At 36.4% G+C, this 26,483-nt stretch overlaps 1 protein-coding gene across 2 annotated transcripts in view; it reads left to right on the top strand.

The window, feature by feature from the left end:
• The window catches only part of EDIL3 (EGF like repeats and discoidin domains 3), a 431,167-nt gene that overhangs the window by 258,905 nt on the left and 145,779 nt on the right, over positions 1-26,483 (top strand). For both annotated transcript variants that reach the window (XM_032627364.1, XM_032627365.1), the window contains one exon: positions 20,396-20,577. In XM_032627364.1, the coding sequence (XP_032483255.1) occupies positions 20,396-20,577 (182 nt within the window). The remainder of the gene's footprint in view (positions 1-20,395; positions 20,578-26,483) is intronic.

Consider the following 26,483-nt stretch of genomic DNA (forward strand, 5'->3'; position numbering starts at 1 on the left):
CAGACGCTAATTTCTTGTTTGAAAATATTAACATTGAAAACAATTGCCTCCAAAATTTAGCCAGAGGCATTTCATTAACCAGAGAATAAAGCCTTATATCATAATTGGCTTTCTTATAAGTGAACATTGAAAGCAGTTCGTATATTGTAGGGAGAAAATAAAGAGCAAGAGAGAGAAGAAAAATAAAGATGTAGAAAACCTTGAGGTAGGCAGTTCACTATAGTCCTTTTTTTGCGGTACGCGGGCCTCTTACTGTTGTGGCCTCTCCCATTGCGGAGCACAGGCTCCGGACACGCAGGCTCAGCGGCCATGGCTCACGGGCCCAGCCGCTCTGCGGCATGTGGGATCTTCCCGGACCGGGGCACGAACCCGTGTCCCCTGCATCGGCAGGCGGATGCCACCAGGGAAGCCCCACTATAGTCCTTTTTTATGGATCTCTAGCTATAAAATGATGCTAAATTAGCATCATTAGCATTTAAATTAGCATCACTTGAACCTTAAAAGACTAGAGTATGAAATGTCATGCCTCTGCCTTGCTCAAAGAAGAGTTTTGACAAATATGTTTTAAATGTTTAATGAATAACAATCAATGTTGACCCTTCAGTCTACAAGCCATGGCAGAAACAATGATGAAGAACACAAAGTGAGCTAAGTTACTACTCTTTGTCTTTATAAACATGATAGCCAAGTGCCCTGCTTGTCATTTCTCATCACTTCTCCACACTGCTTAAGACATAATGCAGCAAACAGAATGTCCCCAGCAAACAGATTGTATCACAGTGTTTATCATGACCCTTTGGTAATAGATTCACCTGGGGTCAAATCTTCCTTCTGTGACTTTAGGGGTTATTTAACCTCTCCGAGCCTCAGTTGCCTTAATTAAAATTGGGAATGAAACTGCTATTCATGGGGTTATTTTGAGGCTGAAATGCCTGACATTTTTCTCTGCAATAAATATGTTCGGGCTTCATTTTTATTCTTCAGGAATGTCAGTGAGAGAAAAGATCCATACCTTTGGAGGAAAGAAGTTTCTTCTGAAACTGTCTCTTCACTTTACTTTGTTTATTTGACACTTCAGAAAAAACCAGTATTCATATACCTCAAAATCAGATCAAAAAAGAGTTGGCTAGGTGCTAAGGGGCATTTCATGATTTTTCTTTCAATACATCCTCTTTATGTCTTTGGAAATCTGAAGCAATGAATATTAACATTCTTCTCACATTGATTGGAAAAATAAGTCATGATGAAGCAAAAATGGTTATGCTGAAGATATGGGAACCAGGTATATTATTCAATTTGGGGAGAAAAGATTTGTTATTTTACTCTCAGTTATGGACTTGAGGAAATGAGATTTCTTAGATTACTGCAACAAAATTGCCACCAGCTAAAACTTTTATCTCCATCTAACCTAAAGATAGGATTACTCGGTTATTAAATAGGGAAAAAAAAAACTTGATTATAAAGGCACTTTTCAGAGTTATAATCTGGTTTATCAAAGTGTTAACACGAGACTTTTTCCCTAGGAGAGATCCTTATTTTTACCACAATGAAGAAAAGTGACTGCCAGTCACAGACCTATTTTAAAAAGAGATTATTTAATTGGTTATTTTTATTTCCAGTGAGTCTGGCACTATACTGTGGGGAATCATTTCGTGTTCATTCATTATAAGAAGCTATCGTTTATATTTCCCCCAGGCAGAGATTTATCTGACAATTTGAATGCTTTGGGGACAGAATTATCTGATGATGAATATAATATTAAGGCAATGCCAAGTGACATGACATTTTGAATCATTTTCAGTAAGTGTTCATGACTAATAATTGTGCTTATGTTGTGTATTTTTATTAAAGAATATTTTGTATGGGAAATGGGAGCAGATGTTCTACTCTTCTTTTATTTCCTGAATAAGAAGTAAATGCATGTAAAACCTGGCTGAACTGGCAGTATATTTTTCAATCTTGGATTCTTCAGGTAGTCACAGTGCTCTCCCACCATAACTTTTAACTCTAACTTTTGCTTTATAACAATAAAATAACAACCATAACAATTACAGTGGAAGAGCTACCATTCACTAAGGGCATATTGATTGCCATATGGTTTACTATGTGCTTACCATATATTGTTTGTAACCTATGACACAAACCTAAGGTGGGTGTTATTTTCCTGGTAATAAAGATGATTAACTCACAGTTTCCATACTTTGCTATATATTGGTATCACCCAGGTTTTTAAAAATACAGGCACCTGGAACTGCATTTTTGTTCATGCCCTTAACCAAACTTGCAATGAAAACAGTCTTGATGAGCTGATATAACAGAAAATTCTCTAAGACTCGATAAGTCACTTTACATACATCACAAGTCACCAGTATATTACACTTAGTTGTTACCTTATTTCCCAGATAAATTACTTACATTTGTAAACTGTATGAGCCTGTGAAATTGTGGACCTTTAATTCTATTAATATAAAATGGGTGTTTCTATTGTCTTTTTATCTTTGCAGATTTGGTTTAGCTGAGCAGATAACTTTTGAAAGTACTGAGGTGCCAAGAATATACTGTCGTAAACCCCAACCAGAGCAATTTATAGTTCACACAGTCATTTCTTTTTTCTATAGCTAAAGAGGTTTTGGGTAATTGAAAAAAATGTTCAACAAATGTATTAGTAATGTAGGTAAAATTTATATCCCTGGTTCTATTTATTTTTGTGTAATTTATCATTCCTGTATATTAATAATAGTATTCATATCTTGCTGTATCCTAATGACATTAAGGTACAAAATAACTGCTTTTAGTAATTTTTTGAAGCATGAGACTAAAGTGAAGGATTCCTAAGAAAAGTAAATCACTATTTTCCTCATTTGCACAGGAATTTTTAGAAATCATGATAATTCTTCCAACTCCATTTTGCATTAATGACTGGGCTTTATTTTATGTTTGTGATTTATTGGCCTTTATCAGATTCCTGTTGAGCTGTCCAACATGAATTAGATGAAAGCTTCTGGAGAAACTAGTATTTTACATAACTCCAAAGTATGAGACACATGAAGTTCTCTTTTAATTAAAAGCTTAAGAAAAGCATGAAATTCTAGTTTTGACTTTTTTTTTCAAAATGTAAAACTTCCTAAAGGGCAGTCATAGGATTATTTGTAGTTTAAAACTTTATATTTGTCATCTAATTTTTTTTAACATCTTTATTGGAGTATAATTGCTTTACAACAGTGTGTTAGTTTCTGCTGTATAACAAAGTGAATCAGCTATACATATACATATATCCCCATATCTCCTCCCTCTTGCATCTCCCTCCCACCCTCCCTATCCCACCACTACAAGGTGGGCAAAAAGCACCGAGCTGATCTCCCTGTGCCATGTGGCTGCTTCCCACTAGCTATCTATTTTATATTTGGTGGTGTATATATGTCCATACCACTGTGTCACTTTGTCCCAGCTTATCCTTCCCCATCCCCGTGTCCTCACTCCATTCTCTACATCTGCATCTTTATTCCTGTCCTGCCCCTAGGTTCTTCACAACCTTTTTTTTTTTTTTAGATTCCATATATATGTGTTAGCATACAGTATTTCTTTTTCTCTTTCTGACTTACCTTCACTGTGTGTGACAGTCTCTAGGTCCATCCACCTCACTACAAATAACTCAATTTCGTTTCTTTTTATGGCTGAGTGATATTCCATTGTATATATGTGCCACATCTTCTTTATCCATTCATCTGTCGATGGACACTTAGGTTGCTTCCATACCCTGGGTATTGTAAATAGAGCTGCAATGAGCATTGTGGTACATGACTCTTCTTGAATTATGGTTTTCTCAGGGTATATGCCCAGCAGTGGGATTGCTGGGTCATATGGTAGTTCTCTTTTTAGTTTTTTAAGAAACCTCTGTACTGTTCTCCATAGTGGCTGTATCCATTTACATTCCCAACAACAGTGCAAGAGGGTTCCCTTTTCTCCACACCGTCTCCAGCATTTATTGTTTCTAGATTTTTTGATCATAGCCATTCTGACTGCTGTGAGGTGATATCTCATTGTAGTTTTGATTTGCATTTCTGTAATGATTAGTGATGTTGAACATCCTTTCATGTGTTTGTTGGCAATCTGTATATCTTCTTTGGAGAAATGTCTATTTAGATCTTCTGCCCATTTTGGATTGGGTTCTTTTTTTTTTTTTTAGATATTGAGCTGCTTGTATATTTTGGAGATTAATCCTTAGTCAGTTGCTTTGTTTGCAAATATTTTCTCCCATTCTAAGGGTAGTCTTTTTGTCTTGTTTATGGCTTCCTTTGCTGTGCAAAAGGTTTTAAGTTTCATTATGTCCCATTTGTTTATTTCTGTTTTTATTTCCATTTCTTTAGGAGGTGGGTCAAAAAGGATCTTGCTGTGATTTATGTCAAAGGGTGTTCTTCTTATGTTTTCCTCTAAGATTTTTATAGTGTTTGGCCTTACATTTAGGTCTTTAATACATTTTGAGTTTATTTTTGTATATGGTGTTAGGGAGTGTTCTAATTTCATTCTTTTACATGTAGCTGTCAGGTTTCCCAGCACCACTTATTGAAGAGGCTGTCTTTTCTCCATTGTATACTCGTGTCCCCTTTATCAAAGATAAGGTGACCATATGTGTATGGGTTTATCTCTGGGCTTCCTATCCTGTTCCATTGATCCATACTTCTGTTTTTGTGCCAGTACCATCCTGTCTTGATTACTGTAGCTTTGTAGTATGGTCTGAAGTCAGGGAGCCTGTTTCCTCCAGCTCCATTTTTCATTCTCCAGATTGCTTTGGCTATATGAGGTCTTTTGTGTTTCCATACAAATGGTGAAATTTTTTGTTCTACTTCTGTGAAAAATGTCATTGGTAGTTTGATAGGTATTGCATTGAATCTGTAGATTGTTTTGGGTAGTATTGTCATTTTCACAATGCTGATTCTTCCAATCCAAGGACATGGGATATCTCTCCATCTGTTTGAATCATTTTTAATTTCTTTCATCAGTGTCTTATAGTTTTCTGCATACATGTCTTTTGTCTCCTTAGGTAGGTTTATTCCTAGGTATTTTATTCTTTTTGTTGCAATGATAAATGGGAGCGTTTCCTTAATTTTTCTTTCAGATTTTTAATCATTAGTGTATAGGAATGCAAGAGATTTCTGTGCATTAATTTTGTATCCTGCTACTTTACCAAATTCATTGATTAGCTCTAGTAGTTTTCTGGTAGCATCTTCAGGTTCTCTGTGTATACTGTCATATCATGTGCAACCAATGACAGTTTTATTTATTCTTTCTCAATTTGGATTACTTTTATTTCTTTTTCTACTCTTGATTGCTGTGACTAAAACTTCCACAACTATGTTGAATAATAGTGGTGAGAGTGGGCAACTTTGTCTTGTTCCTGATCTTAGTGGAAACGGTTTCAGTTTTTCACCATTGAGAATGATGTTGGCTATTGGATTGTCATATATGGCCTTTATTATGTCGAGGTAAGTTCCCTCTATGCCTACTTTCTGCAGGGTTTTTATCATAAATGGGTGTTGAATTTTGTCTAAAACTTTTTCTGCATCTATTGAGATGATCATATGGTTTTTATTCTTCAATTTGTTAATATGGTGTATCACACTGATTGATTTGGGTATACTGAAGAATCCTTGCATTCCTCGGATAAGCCCCACTTGATCATGGTGTATTACCCTTTCAATGTGCTGCTGGATTCTGTTTGCTAGTATTTTGTTGAGGATTTTTGCATCTATGCTCATCAGTGATATTGGCCTATAGTTTTCTTTTTATATGACATCTCTGTCTGGTATTGCTATCAGGGTGATGGTGGCCTCTTAGAATGAGTTTGGAAGTGTTCCTCCCTGTGCTATATTTTGGAAGAGTTTGAGAAGGATAGTGTTAACTCTTCTCGAAATGTTTGATAGAATTTGCCTGTGAAGTCATCTGGTCCTGGGCTTTTGTTTGTTGGAATCTTTTTAATCACAGTTTCAATTTCAGTGTTTGTGATTTGTTTGTTTATATTTTCTATTTCTTCCTGGTTCAGTCTCAGAAGGTTGTGATTTGCTTAGAATTTATCCATTTCTTCCAGGTTGTCCATTTTATTGGCATGGACATTACTACAGCTTGTAGTAATCTCTCATGATCCTTTGTATTTCTGCACTGTCAGTTGTTACTTCTCCTTTTTCATTTCTGATTCTATTGATTTGAGTCTTCTCCCTTTTTTCCTTGATGAATCTGGCTAGTGGTGTATGAATTCTCTTTATCTTGTCAAATAACCAGCTTTTAGTTTTATTGATCTTTGCTATCGTTTCCTGCATTTCTTTTTCACTTATTTCTGATCTGATCTTTATGATTTATTTCCTTCTGCTAACTTTGCATTTTCTTGTTCTTCTTTCTCTAATTGCTTTAGGTATAAGGTTAGGTTGTTTATTTGAGATGTTTCTTGAGGCAGGATTGTATTGCTATAAACTTCCCTCTTAGAACTGCTTTTGCTGCATCCCATAGGTTTTGGGTCGTCGTGTCTCCATTGTCATTTGTTTCTAGGTATTTTTTGATTTCCTCTTTGATTTCTTCAGTGATCTCTTGGTTATGTAGTAGTGTATTGTTTAGCCTCCATGTGTTTGTATTTTTTACAGATTTTTTCCTGTAATTGATATCTAGTCTCATAGCGTTCTGGTCGGAAAGATACTTGATATGATTTCAGTTTTCTTAAATTTATCAGTGCTTGATTTGTGGCCGAAGATATGGTCTATCCTGGAGAATATTCCATGAGCACTTGAGAATAAAGTGTATTCTGTTGTTTTTGGATGGAATGTCCTATAAATATCAAGTAAGTCCATCTTGTTTAATGTATCATTTAAAGCTTGTGTTTCCTTATTAATTTTCATTTTGGATGATCTGTCCATTGATGAAAATGGGGTGTTCAAGTCCCCTACTCTGATTGTCTTACTGTCAATTTCCCCTTTTATCGCTGTTAGCATTTGCCTTATGTATTGAGGTGCTCCTATGTTGGGTGCATAAATGTTTATAATTGTTATATCTTCTTCTTGGATTGATCCCTTTCATTATGTAGTGCCCTTCTTTGTCTCTTATAATAGTCTTTGTTTTAAAGTCTATTTTGTCTGATATGAGAATTGTTACTTCAGCTTTCTTTTGATTTCCATTTGCGTAGAATATCTTTTTCTATCCCCTCACTTTCAGTCTGTATGTGTCCCTAGGTCTAAAGTGGCTCTCTTGTAGATAGCATATATACGGGTCTTGTTTCTCTATCCATTCAGCCAGTCTATGTGTTTTGGCTGGAGCATTTAATCCTTTTACATTTAAATTAGTTATAGATATGTATGTTCCTATCACCAATTTCTTAATTGTCTTGGGCTTGTTATTGTAGGTCTTTTCCTTCCCTTGTGTTTCCTGCCTAGAGAAGTTCCTTTAGCATTTGTTGTAAAGCTGGTTTGGGGGTGCTGAATTGTCTTAACTTTTGCTTGTCTGTAAAGGTTTTAATTTCTCTGTCAAATCTGAATGAGATCCTTGCTGGGTAGAGTAATCTTGGTTGTAGCTTTTTCCCTCTCATCCCTTTAAATAAGTCTTGCCATTCCCTTCTGGCTTGCAGAGTTTCTGCTGAAAGATCAACTGTTAACCTTATGGGGATTCCCTTGAATGTTATTTGTTTCTTTTCCCTTGCTGCTTTTAATGTTTTTTCTTTTTATTTAATTTTTGATAGTTTGATTAATATGTCTTGGCATGTTTCTCCTTGGGTTTATCCTGTATGGGACTCTCTGTGCTTCCTGGACTTGATTGACTATTTCCTTTCCCATACTAGGGGAGTTTTCAACTCTAATCTTTTCAAATATTTTCTCAGCCCCTTTTTTTCTGTTCTTCTTCTGGGACCCCTATAATTCAAATGTTGGTGTGTTTAATGGTGTCCCAGAAGTCTCTGAGACTGTCCTCAATTCTTTTTATTCTTTCTTGTTTATTCTGCTCTGCAGCAGTTATTTCCACTATTTTATCTTCCAGGTCACTTATCCGTTCTTCTGCCTCAGTTATTCTGCTATTGATTCCTTGTAGAAAAATTTTAGTTTCATTTATTTTGTTGTTCATCATTGTTTGTTTAGTTCTTTAGCACTTTAGTTCTTCTGGGTCCTTGTTAAACGCCTCGTGTATTTTCTCCATTCTAGTTCCAAGATTTTGGATCATCTTTACTATCATTACTCTGGATTCTTTTTCAGGTAGACAGCCTATTTCCTCTTCATTTGTTTGGTCTGGTGGGTTTTTACCTTGGTCCTTCATCTGCTTGTATTTCTCTGTCTTCTCATTTTGCTTAACTTACTGTGTTTGGGGACTCCTTTTCACAGGCTGCAGGTTTGTAGTTCCTCTTGTTTTTGGTGTCTCCCCCAGTGGGTAGGGTTGGTTCAATGGGTTGTGTAGGCTTTCTGGTGGAGGGGATTGGTGTCTCTATTCCGGTGGATGAAACTGGATCTTGTCCTTCTGGTGGACAGGACCACGTCTGGTGGTTTGTTTTGGGGTGTCTGTGAACTTATTATGATTTTAAGCAGCCTGTCTGCTAATGGGTGGTGTTGTGTTCCTGTCTTGCTAGTTGTTTGCCATGGGGTGTCCAACACTGTAGCTTGCTGGTTGTTGAGTGGAGCTGGGTCTTAGCTTTGAGAAGGACATCTCTGGGAGAGTTTTTGCCTTTTGATATTACATTGGGCTGGGAGGTCTCTGGTGAACGAGTGTCCTGAACTCGGCTCTCACATCTCAGAGGCTCAAGCCTGACACCCAGCTGGAGCAATAAGACCCTGTCAGCCACTTGGCTCAGAAGGAAAAAAGAAAGGAAGGAAGGAAGGCAGAAAGGGAAAGAAAAAAATATTATTAAAATTAAAAATATAAAAACATAATAAAAAAGCAAAGAAAGAAAGAAGAAAGCAACCAAACCAAGGAACAAATACACCAATGATAACAACTAAAAAAAAAAGCAACAAAAAAACAGACGGACAGAACTCTAGGACAAATGGTAAAAGCAAAGCTGTACAGACAAAATCACACAAAGAAGCATACCCATACACACTGACAAAAGGAGAAGGAAAAATATATATATATATTAAAAAAAAAAGGAAGAGAGCAACCAAATCAATAAACAAATCTACCAATGATAATAATCTCTAAATACTAAGCTAAAATAAACATAAAACCAGAAACAAATTAGATGCAGAAAGCAAACCCCAAGTCTCCAGTTGCTCCCAAAGTCCACCACCTCAGTTTTGGGATGATTCGTTGTCTGTTCAGTTATGCCACAGATACAGTGTACATCAAGTTGATTGTGGAGATTTAATCTGCTGCTCCTGAGGCTTCTGGTAGAAATTTCCCTTTCTCTTCTTTGTTCGCACGTTTCCTGGGGTTCAGTCTTTGATTTGGCCCTGCCTCATCATGTAGGTTGCCTGATGGCATCTGTTCTTCACTCAGACAGGACAGGATTCAAGTAGCAGGTGATTAGGGGGCTCTGCCTCACTCAGGCCAGAGGGAGGGTGGAGTATGGAATGCCAGGCAAGACTGCAGCGGCAGAGGCCAGTGTGGTGTTGCAACAGCCTGGGCACCATGTGTTCTCCTGGGGAAGTTGTCCCTGGATCATGGGACCCTGGCAGTGGCGGGCTGCACAGGCTTCTGGGAGGGGAGGTGTGGATAGTGACCTGTGCTTGCACACAGGCTTCTTGGTGGTGGCAGCAGCAGCCTTAGCATCTCATGCCTGTCTCTGGTGTCCGCACTGATAGTCGTGGCTCGCACCCGTCTCTGGAGCTTGTTTAGGCAGTGCTCTGCATCTCCTCTCCTCGCGTACCCCAAAACAACGGTCTCTTGCCTCTTAGGCAGTTCCAGACTTTCTCCCAGACTCCCGTCTGGCTATCTGTGGCACACTAGCCCCCTTCAGGCTGTGTTCACACAGCCAACCCCAGTCCTCTCCCTGGTATCTGACCTCCGAAGCCCAAGCCTGCAGACAAGCCTCTCAGGCTGGTGAGTGCTGGTTGGTACCAATCCTCTGTGTAGGAATCTCTCTACTTTGCCCTCTGCATCCCTATTGCTGTGCTCTCCTCCATGGCTCCGAAGCTTCCCCCCGACCACCGCCACCCGTCCCCCGTCTCCCCCAGTGAAGGGGATTCCTAGTGCGTGGAAACTTTTCCTCCTTCACAGTTCCCTCCCAGAGGTGCAGGTCCCATCCCTATTCTTTTGTCTCTGTTTTTCCTTTTTTCTTTTGCCCTACCCAGCTACATGGGGGGTTTCTTGCCTTTTGGGAAGTCTGAGGCCAGTATTCAGTAGGTGTTCTGTAGGAGTTGTTCCATATGAAGATATATTTTTGTTGTATTTGTGGGGAAGAAGGTGATCTCCACATCTTACTCCTCCACCATCTTGAAGGTCCCTCCTTGTCATCTATTCTTAACGTAAGTTTATAAGAAGCATACCTATTTATTTAATCATTAGGTCAGACTACATAATAATATATTCTGTTTGAACATACCAGAAAGTAGCAGTGTATCTCATTATGAATATTTTGCTGACATAGCTAATATTCTATCTTCTTTTCAGCAGTTGAAGGTTTAAATCCAGATTTAAGGTTTTTAATACCTTACTTCTCTGAAATATATGTGTGCATTATTAGGTAGCTCTCATGCACACTTTAGTTGTTTTTCTACAAATATTGTCCAACAAAAATGAACATTTAACCTGAACATAACAAAATATCAGGGTCTACCATTATTATATAAAATTACTTTGAAAAGAAACAAAAGTTAAATTTCTTATTTTAATAGGCTTACCTATATTCATTACATTTTAAAATAGATCTCATGTGAATCTCAGATAAGAGTTAATATATGAAAAGCTGGCTTAGCTTCTACAGATTTGTAATAAAATTGTTACTCTATTAAATTCTTCTAGAATGCTGTTTCTATAAAATTCATAAAGCATCCTTTGTTTTTGTAGCTTTACATTTGTTTTGTTTAAAATTCTACATTGGGTTTTCCCTTTCAGAACTACCAAAATCACTGCAAATACTATATGCAAAGCATTTGTGATACTTTCTTCTCTAGGAATGTTCGATTAGTAAATGCATTATCATCAAGAATTCATCTTCTGTCTCAGTTCTCTACTGGAAATGCTGACAAATGATTTACTTTTTTATTTAGTTTGGAAGGAGGAAAAATAATGGAGCTGAGGTTGTGACATTGAGAGCAGACTTAAAAAAATTACTTGTGAGAACTTTTAGTTCCCTTTTCCAACACTAACAGTTCTCTGACTCTATGATTATTGTGTATTTATTTTCTCTATGACAAACGCTTCTTTATATTTTTAAAAGTGAATATACATGTAGACATCTCTAGAATTCAAATAATCAAATCATCTACTGTGTACTTCCAGGCTCCATTTTGCCCTCAATCCTTTGTTCCACCAACTTTCCAAAGTATGCTAGCATTAGAGAGGGCTCATTATGCTGTACCTGCCATCTGCAATGGCTTCCTGTTTATCCTCTTCTTGCTTAGTTTCTTTTGACCTCTGGAACATTGAGACTTCATACTTGACCTGAGATAACATCCAGCCTGAAGAAAAGCAAAGCTGCATTGTACAGGAAAAAAATGACCAGATAGCTGATAACTGGTTATGGGACAGTGATTCATCTCTCAAATAAAAGTCTGTTTGACATGCCAAACATATTGCTATAATAAAACATCAGAGGCAACACCTTGCAGTACTTATATGCATTTACCAAAGACACTTAAAAGATGTAAATAACTTATAAGTGTGGAAAAGTGTCTTCTGCATAGCAGTGTTTGGATATTTACATTTGGTTATTCGACTCATGTTTCTTGGAGCAACTGCATCCCACCTTTAGCATTTACCTCGGCATTATACCCCTTTTTAGCTCTTTCCTGTGCAGATGTATGTTTTGTCGGAAGGCAAGAATAGGTATACATCTGCAGATTTTTGAATTGCAGGCTTTTGACTCTACAGACAAATGTTTCATCAAACCATGTTGTTATCTTCATAGTTGGTAGAAGATGAATTGTGTAGTGGAAGTGGAAGCCTGAGTACAAGTTACTGAAATCTTGCCTGGCTGCAAAAGTACATTCAGTGCTTGAAAAGCCTGTATGCTTTTCTCTTTTGAAAGAATATATCTTAAACAAACTAAAATGTGCTCTTTGATAGTCCTATGGCGATGCTGTTAGCTGTGACAGGATGATAATATTAGATTTGATTGACCTTTGTGAATTATCTCAATACAAATTTTGGCCTTTGAATACTAGAGTCCATTGGCCCTGCTATTCTGCATCAATATGCTCAAAAATTAGATTGGGGAAATATTAGTGGACAGTTTCCGATTCAAATTTAGCTTATTCATGAGTTTAATTTTTTCTGGAATTTAAAACAATTAATTTAAACTGACTTGAGATAATACAGTGTGAAGAAAAGCATAACCACATTTTACAGGAAAATAGCTAGATGGCTGAGAATTGAATTTGTAACTTTATAAAGGCTGGTTTTCACTCCAGATACTTCCCCTACCTCCAAGCACTACTTCTTATGTATTTCAAGTGTTCCAGCATACCAAGAAAGAATTTCTGATTTTAACACCCACCCAGTATATAGAATCCTTAGAGTGATAATATCTACATTCAGAAGATAATTCAGTTTCAAGAAAGGAAGAGAAGTAATTCCAAAACAACAATGATTTGTTTTCATTTATGTTAACCCACAATATTGAGAACTGCCAATTGTAAGTCACTGTGCTAAGTGCTTTGGAAACATAAATAATGCAAAAGGCATGGTTTCTACCTTTAAGAAGTTTGGTATCTGAGAGAAAAAATATGCACAAATAGTTGTTCCTCATCATTTATCTTGGGCACCTCTGAGCTTCTTGATATTGAAAAGAATACAGTTCTTAATAGAATGGGGAAAATTCTTTAGTGGCCACGTATCACAGAATCAATCTTCAAGATTGTGAAGAAAATTCGCATTTATCAAGTGTAAGCAGCCCATCTGATGCAAAGAAATAGAGTTTTCTCCAAGTTACACCTTCATTTTATGTAATTCCAAATACGCTTAACTAATTTTTGGAAATCATTTTGATGATTTTTCAGCTACTGGTTTCCCTAAGCAACGTTACTGTGGCCATATGTGAAAACTATGTCTTGACACAAAGCAGCATTCTCTAAGTATGGAGAGAAACAAACATCACCAAATGGGATTTTCACTCTCAATCCTTTTAAGGTGATCACTTCCAGTGCAATGGGGAGCAGCTGGCTGACCCCCAGGGTGCTCTTCAGGGATTTGTGAGTGAAGGGAAGGCTGTGCTGTGCATGTCCACTTTCACATTCTCACACCATGTGCGGGGAGTTCCTTCCCACCTCCCTGGTCTCTTACCACCAAACCAGTGCATCCAAACCCTATTCCTGAGATCAGCCTTTCTTATACTTCCTATCGTCGTTCTATCCCTTGTCCTCTTTCCTCTGACACCAGTCTGCAGCACCAGCAAAATGATAGCCTGAGAGAAATCAGCAAGTGTGTGTGTGTGTGTGTGTGTGGGTGGGTGTGTGTGGTGGGGCAGTGGGGGAGCTTAAGTGACAAGACTCACAAGCAAAAAAATCTTCAGGGCTCCTGTTAACCTCTGAGGCGCAGTGTGAGGAATAGTGACCTTGATCTCTCCCTCACCAATTTAGAACCTAGTATCAAGACAACTCTAAAGTAGAGCAAATACTAGGAATAAGAGAAAGGCCATGGTCCAAGTGGCACAGAGGGAAGTTTCTGCTTGAATCAGCATTCGCTTCTGCAGTATTGGAGGTCATCAGTAATTCCTTCGCCAGCGCTCGTGTTCAGCACAATTATCGTGCTATGCTAAGCACAGCAGAGGTCTCACTCCTGTAAGATGAGATGCCCAGAGAAAGAGAAGACTGAAGATGTTTAAAGATTTGTTTCTTACAGGGCTTTAATTTGAAATCCTTTCATTCTGAAGATGTCTGGATACTGAGATAGAGCGAATGAAAGCAGTACATTCCTGTTACAGATTCATCCAAGCATCTCCCTTATTTGAAAGGCTTAATCAGCACACTCAGGAAAAGATGTGAGACATCTTGAGGCACTGCTTCCTTGTCAGCTGAAAGATCAATAAAGTGCAGACTCCATTCTTTGCCACGCTCCAGAAAATGAATTTGCAGAGTGAGAAGGACTTCACTTTGAAGCTATTTTATTTGCGCGTGAACTTGGCAAAGGCAGAGAAGCCGCTCTGGGGAGAGCATGTGAGGCTTGGCCCCAGCTGGCCCAGTTGCTCTTACTCAGCCTTCCAGGTGACATCACTCACTTGCTCAGTTCATCTGAACAGCGGGGCCTCAGGTCAAAGGCATTTCCAGGCCACTCAGACAATTCAGGCAAAGCAGTTATTTAACTGATTATGGAAATTACACCTAAAAGCCTTTGGTAATCGTTGTTGATTGGACTCATTAATTTAGGATTATTGTTGAATCTGACAAAAGCAAGCACAATACCAGAGATACATAAACACAGCTCTTATGGTCAGGAAATGTAGACCACCATGTCCTACTGCCATATTTGACAGTGATCAAATTGCCACAGGTCCCACTCTAGGGGTAATGGTGGACAATTTCAGAAATACCTGGTTACTTTGTGGCAACTAGTTGAAAGAGAAGTAATCCATTTGACTGCCAGTCTGTGGTTTTTTTTTTTTCCTTATGGAAGAAATGCATTCCCTCTTTACTCAGCATGTAAACAACTTCTAAAGGCTTCAGTATCTGTGTACTCTTGAGAGACTAAGTGAAATAATTTTTTAATTTAAAAATAAATTACACAAATAAAATGTTACAATGTTAGCTGTAATTTTTAGTTTATTTACCTTTTATATTTATTTTAAGATTAATTTTCTGCTAAGAATGAGGCTTGCTGCTGGATACTATGTGGTATATAATCCCTGTCTACAAAGGGGCTCCCCATTTTGTGGGACGGCAGATGTATACACATGGATAAGCCATGGGGCAAGGAAGTTCTGGGTGTGGCCTCAGCTTAGAGGCAGGTTTTCAATTTTCAATCCTGTCCCTGCAGCCTGGTTGATGTGAATGTAGCCCATAGGGTTCTGCATGGTAATAGCAGGTGGGACTAAAACAGGTCCCCTCAAATGCAATCCACCAGCAAGAATAATTTTTGATAAAATTTTAAGGAAGGAATTAGATTCAAAGGTGTTATTTGTGAGACATGGCCAATCCCTTAACTGGGAGCTGCTATCTGCTATTTACTATCTGTCACCCTCGAAGATACTCCATTTCTCTCTGCCATTCTACATCTAATTAACACTAGCTCTGCTCAGTTTTAACTTCTAAGTATGCTTTGAACTCTTCTTTCCATTTCCCTTTCAGACCTGCATCATTTTTCACCTGGACCATGGTAGTAGCTTGCTATTTGGCCATAGTTTTGTCCCCTCTTCAGTCATTTATATTAAATGACAATATCACCATAGTTAGAATCCTTCAAAAGCTCCCCATCACTAATAGAATCAATTTTTCTCAGCAAAATAATCTAGGCTATCTCTGCTTCTTCATCCCATCATTGACTATCCTCTGACCAGCCCATTTTGGTCTAGTAATACTGATCTGCCTCTACTTCCCTAATCATACCAGGCTGTTTCCTATCTCTCTGTCTGCCCTTCCTTTCTTCTTCACTATGTTAATCCCTACTCTATTCCAGGAAGTCTTTCCCTGAAGCCCAAGCTGGCTTATAATTCCCTCTCCTATTCTCCCAGGGAATCCTGTGCATTCAACCTCACAGCCTCTGCTCTATTATATTAAAATGTTTCCTTCAGAAAACCAGTACAGTAAATCTAGTGCAGTAGCTGACTTCTGCTTCTCACTCAGAGATCAGATTTATGTCACCTCTCAGAAAGGCCATCTCTGATCATCTCATACTCCCACCTGGTTCACCCTTTTTTTTCTTTCACTTATCACTTCATGGTATTTCCTTGTTTATTTAAGTGTTTGTGTATAGTTTGTCTCTCCACTAGAATATGAACTCTGAGAGCTGAGACTTTTTCTGCCTTGTTCATCCCTGTATCTCCACTGCCTGGAAAAGTGCTTGGTATATAGTAGGCCTTTAATGAATATGCATTTTTCAAAACTGAATTTAATGAATGGAGAATGGATGGATGGATGGATATATTGATGAATAGATGGGCATGTAGTAAGAGGTCAATAAATTAGTCAAGACTGAATAAACCTATCCATATTAGATAAGCAGTATATAGGCCAATAATGGTAGTAGGTCAATTTTTTAACACCTGTAAAGGGATACAGACCACCATAATACCTCAATATTTACTTCTGTGACTCACTGCCACAGACTGTTGTCTACTATTTTAAGGTATCCCAATTTGTGAAAGCTCTGTCATATCCTGAGTACCACTAGTAATATTCTACACGTTTCCTTCATGTTAATTTTCCTATCTTCTATCCTAGTATGTTTATGCACACATCCGCATATAAAAACGCAGAAGAAAAAGAAATTCAGAATCAACTTTTAAAGAATTACTGAACTCTTCACTCTATCAGTTGACGTTATTTTCTGTTTGTGCACAGAGCATTTGGCTTAAATTCTAGACTCATCTTTTATGAGTTTAACTTCCCTCCTCAAAGGTTTCCTCATTTATGAAATAGGTGTGATAATCTTTTTTTCCTTGAAATATTATTTTGATTATGTGAGGAAACATATGAGGATGCATTTTTCAGACTTCAGAATGCTTGTCTAATATTGTTTTTCAAATATTATTTCATATCCTTCCCTCACTTATGGATAGTGATAGCAGTGTATATCTCCATATTATCTTTCTTTTAAGCATCTTATTGTTTGCTGCTTAAGGTCACTTAATCTTAGGTGTATAATCATTTGCATTCTGAATTGCAACTCCTTCATTAGTTTTTATAATTGTTGCATTTAATAGGACATTGGGGAAGTGGATGGCACAGGCAAAAGGAAATTGGATTTTGAACCTTTTATTATGATGACATCCATTTGATTGTGGTCCAAATGACGAGTGAAGGAAAGCTAGTGTGTGACAACTTTCCAGTATGAAATAAAGTGTAAGAGTTGGATTTACTTATTAGTTTGCTGTTTAGGGGGAAAAAAAAAGCCCCCAATACCAATATTCAGCACATATTTATTGAGCTTTTCTTGTGTACAAGCCAAGCCACTGTGAGCATCTAAGGATGCAGCAGTGTAAGATCTGGTGCCTGCTCCACAGGAGCTAAAAGGCCAGGATCACCTCATCTCTAAAGAGAGAAATGCAAGTGGCCTTGTAGAACCAAGCTCATTATTCACAATTTATAGTCACAAAGGCAAAGCACTGTTTACCTTTCCTTACCTCATAACTGGCGAATTAGGGGTCACCATAACCACAATTTTTAAAATGAGAAAAATTGAGGACCACTCAATTTTTAAGGAATTAAACTGATACCTCACAGACTCATGCTTTGGTCGAGAACCCCCCAGAGTCATGTTCCCTCTGCTGGACTTTAGTGATCAGCAACATAAAGTATCGTATGTAAGTGAATGTTACAAAACTTTATTTTAAAAAAAAAATTGTGGAATTGAGGACTGAGAAAAGAAGTATTCATCAGTTTGACATCACAACAATGAGATAGCTCATGTGAAAATATTTTGTAAGCTGTGAAGCCCTGTATGAGTATAACATGTCAATATATTTTTTTAATTATATTTTATCTGAATGAATGACTGTTGAGGGCATGACAAAGATTGGGAGCCTTATGGCGGAGTAAAAAATTGCAAATATATTTTTTAAATTGCTCATTGGTGTTTGGCCTATATGATAATGCAACAGTTCACAGCCACTGTGTTTGTTGATATAGTAGCTAATAAGGGGAGGTTGGTAGGTTAAGAGTGCTGACAAAGTAGACATACTGAACAGTGTAGTTTGAGGGCTAATTTTTTTTTAAATGGTTAAAAATTCAGTGAAGATATCCAATTCAGCATAAGGTCTTTAGAAGTAAACAACTAAATAGTACACAGTTCTTTCTAAGGCTAAGCAGTTTAATTAATCAAAGCTGGCTCTCTAACTCTGCCATGCCACTGACGGGCCTACAATAAATGGCCTCCCTGCCTGCTGTATTTTTCCATCCGAACATTGTACAAATCAAGGACAAGCACCCTTGAGACTCTTTTTAATGGCAATTTTCTTAAAAAGCAGGCTCCTGCAGTTGCTTAAAATCAAAGAGCATCATGAAAGTTTCTTAGTGCTTTTATGAAATCTGTAAAGATCTTGAAGTTTGAAATGCAAAGCAAAGCAAGAGGCCAAAGACTCAACGTTTGAGTTTTCAACGTTAATTTTTTAGGAATGTGGAAATCAGATTATTATCGTTGGCTTCTAATACTGCTACTCTAAAAACGAATGGCTTCTTAATTTAATGACTTCAAAATGATATAGCGCACCTTTATAAAGTGCTAAAGAGTTCTAAATACAATTCTTTAGAAAAGATCTTACTACTTAAATTTAACTTATCAAGTGAATGACTTGTCAGCTGTCAATCACAGAGATGCAATTTTTGCTGTATTAATGTCATCTTTACTAATAACAACTGATTAAGATGATTACTTATCCACACATTTTTGTTTTTATAAAAAGCTTTTAAAGGTTTTAAATTCATTGGGGAAATGTTAGTAAGTAATGTGCTTAGAACTACTTATTATCTGAGCTTGGAATAGAAAAAAGAAACATGTTATACTTAGTGAAAAAATGGTTACCAGTGAGAAACATCTTTGTAACTTTTTAAAATATTATACTCCAGTGGCAAAGTTCTTCCTTTCATATTTTCAATCTCAATCTGAGTGTAAACATTTAATTACTGATAATCATTAGACTTCAATAGTAATTAAAATCTAAAATATGCTTGGTAGCAATCACTGATCAAGTTGACTTATATACACTAACATTTAATAACAGCAGTATGTTCCTTTCATATTTTCAGGAATTCTAGTATGTTATAGTGTATTTTATAATAGAATTATCATATGTATTTTACAAATCTAATTTTGCAATAAGTTGAATGTAGTATATGAAATGTTAATGAAATTAAGAAAACTAGGTATTACTTTTTATTATATCATATTGTTCTGAATTTTCAAAACTGAATTCACAATAAATGTACTTTCTGGTGAAATTTTAGGAAATAATTAAGAAATTCGAATGCATACGATATATAGTACCTATATAATTTTTAGATTGATTTACCTTCATTTCTAATCTTAAAATCTAAACACTTTTGGTATCTGAAAACATATTATTTGAGCATATTATGCTTTAATCTTAGTATTTAAAATTTTTATTAGGAAATTTACCTTGAATTTCCAAGTTGCATATTTAAAGAACAATAAAAGAAAAAAGCTAAGATATCTGTGTAAAATCCCAATTGGTAGAGTTGTGGATTTCAAACTTTTAATATCTTGATTTACTGAGTGGTATTTATACTGCTCTATATAATGTCTGAGTGCTTACTTGCTTACTCTATAAAAATAATTTGTCTACATATTTCCTGTTACTTATAACATATCACAAGTTATTATTATAATAATTTTAAATGTTGACAGATTTACACATTGCCCTTTTTGTAGAAGCATAACTGACAGTGGTTATAAAAATTTAACTTAAAAAATTTATAGAAGTGGGAAATGCTAAGTCAGTATGAAAATGATTTTGATACAAACCTCAGATGTAGGCTAGTCAAGAAATAATGGATCAACAGATATTTATTGAGGAATTATGATTTGTGGGGCATGCTAATGGGAATATAAAATATGAGAGAGACCTTTTAAGGACATTACACTTTTGTTAATGTGATCAGCAGAGGATAACAGTACATAACGCAGAATCACAGTGCAGAAGGGACATGTCTGTTCAGGTGCCACGTTCAAAGCAAAGGAAGAAGAGAGTGGCATGAGAGCAAGAATTATTTCCTGGGCTTCCCTGGTGACGCAGTGGTTGAGAGTCCGCCTGCTGATGCAGGGGACACGGGTTCGTGCCCCGGTCCGGGAATATCCCACATGCCGCGGAGCGGCTGGGCCCGTGAGCCATGGCCGCTGAGCCTGCGCGTCCTGGAGCCTGTGCTCCACAACAGGAGAGGCCACAGCAGTAAGAGGCCCACATATCGCAAAAAGAAAAAAAAAAAAAAAAAAGAATTATTTCCTTCATGTAGTGATCAGTAACAAATCTGTAAATTCCGAGGGGCTTGAATGGCATGATGGTCCACGTTGAAATCACTTTAAAAATATCTCCCATCAAATCTAACAGCCATATTTTGATATGGATTATTTCTAATACATTCAAACTTTTTTCCTCATTTGTTCCCAGAATGCTCGGGCCCATTGGGAATTGAAGGTGGAATCATTTCAAATCAGCAAATTACAGCTTCATCTACCCACCGAGCTCTTTTTGGACTCCAGAAATGGTATCCCTACTATGCACGTCTTAATAAGAAGGGGCTTATAAATGCCTGGACAGCTGCAGAAAATGACAGATGGCCATGGATTCAGGTAACAGATGGGATGAAACAAGGTTACTGGCAAGGAATGACCAGAGTCATTTCACAGAGAAGATAGTGAGGGTCCAAAGTGTGACTTTTCTTCATGATCACAGAGGAAAGGATGATTTAGCTAGAGTCCAAATGGACTATAAACTCTGAAACTGTGGGAAACATGCACATTCCATTGGAAAGTGTGTTAAGAGGGTTAAAAATGTTAAAATTCTTGGATTATAAATATCACAATCTTAAGGTACATATCAAAGAGGGAGGTTTTTACATACGCCATGTGTTCCTTAGTACTGTGTTAACATTTAGTAGCAACTTTGGATACTTCAAGAGTATAAAAATTGTGTCTTTTCCTTCTCTGTCTTAAGTAGTTCCATATGTGCAAATATAGAATATGCAACGGATTATGATAACACCTCAAATGTCTTTAGAACCCTCTTTCAATAGCTGAGTGTGTTTCAATTCATACTCTATTATTTATTAGCATCAGTCAGCTATTTTTTTTTTAAACATGAGAAAACAACGCCATACCAAGAGACTAAGCGATTTCCCAAAGATGTGATGGAGGGTAGTAATGCCTGCATCTTATATTTTATCTACTTAAATACTTTTTGAGCCCTTAGCTGAAGTGAGACAGGAAACTACCTATTTGGAGACAGAAAAGGTAATCAAACTATGATTTCTGTGAAAGATTATACCTCTGTTGGTGGGGAGCATGTTAACAACATCTAACAAGTCATTGATGTGTGCTGAAGAGAGGGAAAATCCAGTATACGCTGGAGTCAGAGGAGGAAGTAATTAATTATCATGAGAAAGCCTCACTGGAAGATAGCTTTTAAGATAGGCCTTGGAAGATGGCTTTCAGTAGAGACCAGATATCAAGGGAACAGCATGATCCAAGATGCTAGGTGAGAACCTGGGCAACGCCATGTAGAAAATCATGACCTGTGTTTAGGTTGCTAGAGGAATGCATTCAAAGTTAGTGTGCGAGTTCAGCACGCTGTAGGATTTATGAATACCAAAAGGTTTTGGCTTTATTCCATTGGAATAGGGAGTTATTAGAGAATTTTGATTTGTTTAGGTAGCTGATCTGTTTTATCTGTTGACTACATAGTTTGAGTCCGAGGTAATTTTTAAGATAGGAATCCATGACGTGATGTTATAGCAGAAGATAGAGACTGCTTTATAGGCAGTTAATAGAAAGGGAAATTGATTTACGGCCAAGTAGTATGATTTCTGTAGTACTTTCAAAACAGGGCCAAAACCTCCTTCAGATATATCTTTGCTCAGATTTCTTATGAATTTTTACATATCCTATATACATTTCTTTTATCTATATGGCTCCATGTGGTTGCCTGATATTCTTGTTTTGTTTTATGAATTTAATTTGCATGTATTTGCAGAAATTCCTTCTTAAGTTGCACGTGATTTTTCTAATCTACAGCCACATGCACAAAGAAAATTCCAGAGAGTGGAAATGGCACCTTTTTACAGTTTTGATCATAGACTAATGAAGTTCCAGTTAAGTTTTAAATAAACACAAAACAACAAAAAATGCTTGTATTCTATTTGCTAAAAATCATTCCAGAGACCATTCTTTAAGTTGACCTTATGAAATGTATTTAGAGGATTGAGGTCATGATAAAACTTTAGAAATTATGATTCATAGCAGAAATTGTAGAGCAGTTGAGAGATGATGTCACAAGCTTGCATCAGGGTTTCTATCTGACAAATTGTTTGTGAGCGTCAGTGATTTCCTATTTCAATAAACCATAAATAACACACTTTGGCAGTTTTTTTCTCTGAGAAACACCTTATGATTGTTTTATATCCTGATTTTTCATTTATTTTGTTACGGTTTATTGCCTATTTAACACTATGCAGAAGTCTTTCAAAGTGTGAATGAATTTTAAGTTTTCTTTATCCCAGTGATTATAGGTAGAAATAACCTCAGTGAAACGGGACAGTGGTAGACTCTTAGAGGAACTTAGATTAAATATAACTTTATCAACCTAAGTAGAATAATTAAATACTTCTTTTAAGGGCAGTCTTTTACTATTATTGCTGTGGTTATTATTATTTTTCTTTTGGTGTAAAGATGATAATGAACTCTTAGAGAAAAACAAGTAAAAGTAAAATAAAAGGGTTTATATTAGATGAGGAAATCTTGCATATGATGGGAGGAAAACTGAAAACTCACCATTGTTATTCAATACATACTTCATGATTGTGTTCAGAGTATTATGTTATTATATTCTCTAATAACATCTTATTTTCTAAGTTATTTTTCTAAAAAGAAAACGTGTATCCCTTTCTTAAAGGAAAACCGTATCTAGGAGGCTCTGGGAAGTCTAAATATGTACCAAATATTCTTTGTTTGAGCATTAGTAATTTCCCTTGTCATTTAATTCTTTTATTTATATTCAGTCCTTCAAATGAAACATTTGAGTACTTTACTTAAACTCACTTATAATGAGCACAGTATTCCTCTAATCTTTCAGGTGTATGAGACACATGCCCTAATTAGTATTCAATTTCATTTTCCTCCTTGTCTTGATGAAATGAAAATTGAAATGGCCATTTTTAAATTTACACACTCAGCATGCAATTATGGATAGTACCACAATATTCTTAATCAGTTCTGAATTTAAGGGGTGAGTACAGTAAATTCAGTTAAACAAAAAGGTTTTTTTTTCTTATTTTTTTTTTCAAGTTTTTCTGACCTTTATTTCCTCACCCAGATTTTTTTCCAAGTAATAAATAACCACCACCTTCAACACTAACTGGGTCATTAGCACCCTGGAATATCAATTTCCTTTTTGACTAATATGTCAGAAATAACAACTTTGCAGAATTATGGAAATATGCCTTGTAATATATAAAAATTAAAAGCTTATCTAAACCTTCTGGGAACTTTGCTCACTGAATCAGATCAGCCAGGATGATTATTTATTATTTATTTTAAAAGATAAATATTTTCTTTTCCTGTTATTTTTCTCTTCTTTTTTTATAGCTACATGTAGTTTTCATTTATTTTATTTTATTTTTTTAATTTCCAAGATGATTTTGTTTGTATATGTTCTTTCTGGGATGCATATACATTGGATTTCCAGGCATTTATTTATTCATCCGTTCAACAAACATTTACTAAATGAGTGTCTACCCTGTGGTCTGTTCTCTACTGGGCACTAGAAAAAAGATAGTATTTGCCTTCACAATGCTTTCAATCTAGAATATAGAAAAGTAAGCAGACATAATAGTATAACATGTGTAGCCTGGTCTTACATCATCTGCTAACCATTCTATTTGAACCATAATATTTTATTATATCCAAACAGTCAATTTTTTTTTTTTTTTTTTTTTTTTTTTTTTTTTTTTTGCGGCTCCGGACGCGCAGGCTCAGCGGCCATGGCCCACGGGCCCAGCCGCTCCGCGGCATGTGGGATCCCCCCGGACCGGGGCACGAACCCGCGTCCCCCGCATCAGCAGGCGGACCCTCAACCACCGCGCCACCAGGGAAGCCCCAAACAGTCAATTTTTAATAGAGCTTTTGTTAAACTAAAAACTAGTTTGGCATATTTATAGAATATGAAAGGAGAGAAATTCCCATTACACTATATATTACATAGATATATTATTATATGCTGATCTATTTGATGGGTATATTAAGGCAAAGCCATAATCTTCCTTTGAAAGTTAATTTACCAGTAGTTGTTTCAGTGCTAGTATTTTATCACAGAAAAATAGATCTTGATCTTTCTATTTTAAATAATTCATTACCCTTTTAGAAAATGTGAATATGAACTTAATATGTTCCTTTTCTATATCCCACAGAGTTTAGTGGGCGGTGGGGGGGGGTAGTTATTTCTCAAACTTTAATGTGCCTAAGAATCACATAGGTCACTGGATAAAAATTAAAACTTCTGGATTGTCCCACAGACCTATTTATTGCAGGTCATCCTCAGACTGCACTGTAAAAACAGGGTTCATCAGCTCATAAAGCCTGGTTTTGTACTGCCTGAGATACATTAAAAATAAATAAATAAAATGCAAAAAACACTTTTGCTTGATGATCTGAGCACCCTGTTGTTGGAACTGCAAGTAGTGATAACTGCATGGGTGGAAGGAGAGGAAACGACAGTGAAGAAAAATGAGGAAGAATAGTAGGAATTATGTGACCCGCAAAAAGTCTGTAAACTAGAGGGAGGCAGAACCATGTTGTGTATCCTAGTCAGAAGTGCGTCCTCCCTTTAGCAGCAATTCCTAAGTAGTCGTTATTCATTAGTCATAATAAAGTCTTTAAGTATTTTCAACAGTTAGTGTTCTTAAATGGCTATTAGATTCTTCTTTGTTAGAAAAGTTTAAATACCCAAAAGCAAGACCATCTGACTTTTGCATTTTAAACAAAATAATAGTTAGTGTGGAATACATGGACCCAAAAGAGACTTATGTGAGCACAAGTTATGTTACAAGTTCACATTTCTGGAATATAAATTTCATATGTGGTGGGGTTTTTTAAACTTTGTGAACTAGGTATTTAAAATGCTGCAAAAAATAGAGTAATCATATATTTCATTTCAAAAGCCTATATATAATATGTTTGAAGACTTTTTTGGTACTTATAGGCACCTGGAGCTCCTTGAAACACAAAAACCGTTTTTAAAATCATAAAATTAAAAAGTTGATTTTTTTGCCAGGTTGTTTACTAGTTACAGAACCTGAATTGCACAGAATCGAATCTGTCTTTACTACTTCTTCATTCAAGTAGAATATGTTTTAGCCTGTTTTTTCCTGAAAAAAGCTACATTCTCAGATACACTCCCATTCATACTAAACATCTCTCTAAGGTTAATTACATCTAGACATTAATATATTGCTTCTAATCATCTTTGTTTCAAATAGTAATCTTGTATGGAAAATTACTATTTTCCTTTAAGTTGTTTATTAGAAGTGAGCTTCTACACATAGTTGTGTATGCTTTTAAAAAATGTTACTTTTTAATGTTTAAAAACAAAAAGGCACTTAGCATTAAGTAAAAATGGCATGATGCATCTTTACTGAAATATATTGATATATTTATCAATATATTTATTGATAATAAATATATTATCAATATATAATATTGACAATAAATATAGTTAGTCTCTAATTATTTGGTCATTTACCACATTTATACTAATACTAGTGCATATTGCTTGCTTATTTTCTTTAATGGATGTGTTTTGGATCTTAACTCCAGATTCTCTGAGCTATGGAATAGATGACTAACCAGATAGCAATTGTTCTCTAATATGAAAGAAGCTGCACTGGGAATCTCTTTTTCCTCTAAGCTGCTTCCTCTCTTTCAGCACCCAAGACCTCATTGACCTGGATTTCTTGCTGTTGCTCAATTTCACCTGGCTGTTTGCTGCTGTTGTAGTTAGGCACATACACTTCGTGGTTTTTCTATCGACCATCTACCAACCTTCTTTAGATTCAGCTCCTTTGTTGCCTTTTCGATACAGTGATCCCTGAAATTCCTGCTTTTTATCTCCAAAGCCATAAGTGACTACACTGTCCTTTTTTCCCACTCTGCCAACTATATATTTCAATCATAGCAGCTAATATACTTAACATAAAATGGTCTTTGTTTACCTTTCTCCTATGTCACTTGAGAGTTAGTATTACACCTGATTTAAGTCTATTTCCATAGCACCTTGAATTAAAAAAAAAAAGAACTGTGTTGGATAGATGCAGATAATTGATAGAAGAAAAGAGACTGCTGAACAAAATAGATCGGAGAGAGATATTGGTTGTTTTCACATGGTAATCATACTGCACTGAGTGGTACTGAGACTGTCCAAACGACTTAGCTCATCTCTGTGTTCAGCTGTTATATACTTACATGTGAATTGTGCCCTCTAAGCATGA

Source organism: Phocoena sinus, chromosome 3 (genome assembly GCF_008692025.1).
Source record: "Phocoena sinus isolate mPhoSin1 chromosome 3, mPhoSin1.pri, whole genome shotgun sequence".
Classification (NCBI taxonomy): Eukaryota; Metazoa; Chordata; class Mammalia; order Artiodactyla; family Phocoenidae; genus Phocoena; species Phocoena sinus.